Source organism: Geospiza fortis, unplaced genomic scaffold (assembly GCF_000277835.1).
Source record: "Geospiza fortis unplaced genomic scaffold, GeoFor_1.0 scaffold19, whole genome shotgun sequence".
NCBI classification, from domain to species: Eukaryota; Metazoa; Chordata; class Aves; order Passeriformes; family Thraupidae; genus Geospiza; species Geospiza fortis.
Genome location: NW_005054465.1, coordinates 1125228 through 1128673, shown reverse-complemented (window position 1 = coordinate 1128673; position 3446 = coordinate 1125228). Strand labels below are relative to the sequence as shown.

At 43.3% G+C, this 3446-nt stretch overlaps 1 protein-coding gene across 2 annotated transcripts; it reads left to right on the top strand.

The window, feature by feature from the left end:
• LOC102034303 (nuclear cap-binding protein subunit 2) lies at positions 1–3446 on the top strand. Of its 2 annotated transcripts, XM_005427987.2 has the most exons (4): positions 1–81; positions 161–342; positions 1067–1205; positions 1784–3446. In XM_005427987.2, the coding sequence occupies exons 1-4, from the start codon at positions 1–3 to the stop codon at positions 1853–1855; spliced, it is 474 nt and encodes a 157-aa protein (XP_005428044.1). In that variant the 3' UTR covers positions 1856–3446. The 2 variants fall into 2 exon arrangements, with proteins under 2 accessions (XP_005428044.1, XP_014165386.1); XM_014309911.2 differs by lacking the exon at positions 1784–3446 and having other exon boundaries at positions 1067–1595.

Here is a 3446-nt window from a genome sequence, read left to right as displayed (position 1 = left end):
ATGAGCTCCGGCGGCACGCTGAGCATCCTGCGCAGCGACTCCTACGCCGAACTCAGCCAGTACCGGGACCAGCATTTCCGGGTGAGCCGCGGCCGGGGGCGGGCGCCGCGCGGTCCGGCCGGGCCGGGCCCCGAGGTAACGCTGTGTCCTTGCGGCCCAGGGGACGCGGTACGACCAGGAGCGCCTGCTGAGGAAGAGCTGCACACTGTACGTGGGGAACCTCTCCTTCTACACCACGGAGGAGCAGATCCACGAGCTCTTCGGCAAAAGCGGCGACATTAAGAAGGTCATCATGGGGCTGGACAAAGTGAAGAAAACGGCCTGCGGCTTCTGCTTCGTGGAGTATCCTTGAGCAGCGCGGCGGGAGCCGTCAGGGTGTGGGTGAACTGCTTTGCACTGCAGGCTCTGAGTTAAGGGGGAGTTCTCCGAGGATAAAATTAATCATTTGCTAAAGCGGCTGTGGGAGACCCTGGCGAGAGAGAGCAATGCTGGGCTCACGGTGGGACGTGGTGGTCTTACAGCTCTTTTCCAACCGTGATTCTTTATTCGGCCATACACTGCATGTCGGGTGGGGTTAGCAGATTGCTTTCACTTTGATACTTTAACCCAGACACCTCTTGGGTAGTTGACCTCTGTAGTAAATTCATATTCTCTGTGCCGAGGTAAAAAGGTCTTTCTTTTCATACAAACACACATGTAAAGTTTCCGTTGGCATCTTTTATCCCTGTCGTGTAACTTCATTATGTGCATGTTTCTGAGGATCATTCTGCTACTGCTTCCAGTGGACTCACCAGACTGGTGAAAGTTTGCAGCATGAACAGAGCATGCCTGGGGCTTCCCACTCTTTAGCAATAGAGCTTTGTTCTGTTAAATGTCGGCACGATTGACAAACTTTTTAATGCTTGAATTGTTGCATGTTTCACCCTTTCACTAGCAGTTTTCTTAGATGGTGTAGCTTCATAAAAGTGGTTCAAGCAAAGACTTGGTTTTCTAGCCCATTTGATATTGTTCATTTTCCCATGTGGTGAAAATAGAAGTCTATTTTTTTCATTAACGTATTCCTAAGATATTATGCCAGAGGAGATGCTGAAAATGCAATGCGCTACATCAACGGGACCAGACTGGATGACAGAATCATAAGGACAGACTGGGATGCAGGGTTTAAGGAGGGCAGGCAGTATGGCCGTGGACGATCAGGGGGGCAGGTAGGTTGTTGTACAGCCTTGGGTTTTAAGGGAATGGTGACTTTGCCAAACTTCTTGATTTTGAATGAACACAGAAAAATTTCAGAAATAGCAGCTTAGGAGTCATAGTTTAAGATAACACTGGAAGACATCTGATCAATGGCAATATAATCCACTAGGAATAAATAACTCCTTCCTAAATTTCACTAGAAGTACTTGCAGAAACAGCTCTTGGCTGCCTGCGGGGGTAATGCTTTTAAGTAAGCCCAGAAAATGTAAGGGGTTGGCTGTTAGGAGCACACAGGACAGCAGTTGGCTTACCCCAAGTGGAGCAGATGGCAGTGGCTTGTACTGCCAAAGCCCAAGGCTGGCCATCCTTGCTTGGGCTGTGGTGATTAGAGACATGATGAAAGAAGAAGCTGGTTTATGTATTCTGGTCTTCTGCATGATGCACTTTACCTTCTGTTTGGTCAGACAGCTCCATGTAGCCAATTACATGTTATGATGTCAGTATGACTGTATTCTAATGCTGCAACAGTTTTTGAGAAATTGTTTTTCCTTGTCTTTTCTGGACTTCCCTTTCCCCCCTCCTTTGTTAGGTCCGAGATGAGTATCGGCAAGACTACGATGCTGGAAGAGGTGGCTATGGCAAAACTGTTCAGTGCCAGTGACTCCTCAGCCTCACAGGAGAAGCAAATCTGCATAGTAAATGTCCCCAGGCAAAAAGCAGATCTGTTACATGCAGTTCACAGAAACTCCTATCCACGTTCCTGTGGGCACATCCTATGTTCAATACCTCTTTGTTTTAATACCAGGATCCAAAGCATTGCAGAGGACCTGGGAGCAAAGCTTTAAGCATTAGAATGCTGAGGCTTTGGTCTCAAAATGCTGCTATAACTTACTGAAAAGAGGAAAGATGTAATGTTATGGTGCTTTTTTTGTTCTCTGGCAAAACTTGATTATTCTACTGGGTTTTGTTTACATTGGGATCACAGGGTGGAGAGCAGTGATAAAGGATGATTGGTGGATGTTTCATAGAGGAAAGGCAAAGAGCCTGAAAAGGAAGTGGAATTTATAAGGACATTTTTCAATTTCTAGAGAAGACTTTTGAGTTTTCTGGCATTACGGGATTAGCATCGTTTTCCATTGATGCTGTTCCTAGGAGGTTTACATGAACAGCCATAATAAAACAAATCAGTTTGAGTTCAGGAATCATGAAGTGAGAAGCAGAGAGCAGGAAACAGACCTCTGCTGTCTTCTACAAAGTACAGTTGTGATTGCATGACAGAGAAGAGCAAATACAAGAATTACAGTACTGTTATTTCACAGTTTGAGTATTAGTATTTTGCCCCAATCTGGTAGATCTGTACAGCTTTAATATTTGAGGGCACTATCTTCCCTGTGCCTGTAAGGGTTGCATGAAGCCAAGTTACCCCCAGAATGGGATGTTTGAGGAACTGGGTTTATAATGAAAAGTTTCTTCCCAAAACAGGTTCTCTATTTGAGAAACTTGATTTCAGACAACTTAAAAATAGAAATAAAAGAGTTTTGGGAGGAGTTTTGCTTTCTACTGAGCATGTGATAAGAATGGTAAAAGGATTTCAGGATTGTTTAGCTTGTGTTTTGGTGTTTCTCTTTCCCTGCTGGATCCTATTCATACTGCTTGTGGATATGTTGGGATGTTGATGTACTGCAAATGTAGTTTTAAAAAATGTGATCCCAAGATCAAGGAAATTGACCTGCTGAAACGAAATAGTTTAAAAAGAACTGTTAGAGGGCTTTGAAATTTCTTCGTGGACTTCTGAGTTCCATGTAAATGGCAATTACTAAAGTTTTGTGCAAATACCTTGTTCATGACTCCTTAGAAACTTTCAAAGGTGTACAAAAGTTGAACTTTACTCACTGGAGGTATTGTAGGAAATTTTGATGTGTTTCTTGCATACAGTTAATCACAACTGTTACTGTACTGTAAATTGGAAGACAAGTGAGATTGAGCAAGTCCTTACTTAGGAAGTGTGAGTTTGAGGGTTTTTTGCATGTCTAGTAAAATTAAACTTTTGGAATCACTTGGTGCTGGTCTGCAAATAAGCTTTGAACAAAATTACCTTTTCCAATATAGTACATTTGACTATGAGTTTACAGCCTGTAATCTGCTCTAGAACACTGCTGCAGTTTATTTTTCATTGTATCAGTTTTGTATAAAAAGTATGTTACCAAAAATTTTAAAGTCACTTTCTTTTAAATAAAGCTGCAACATTAAAA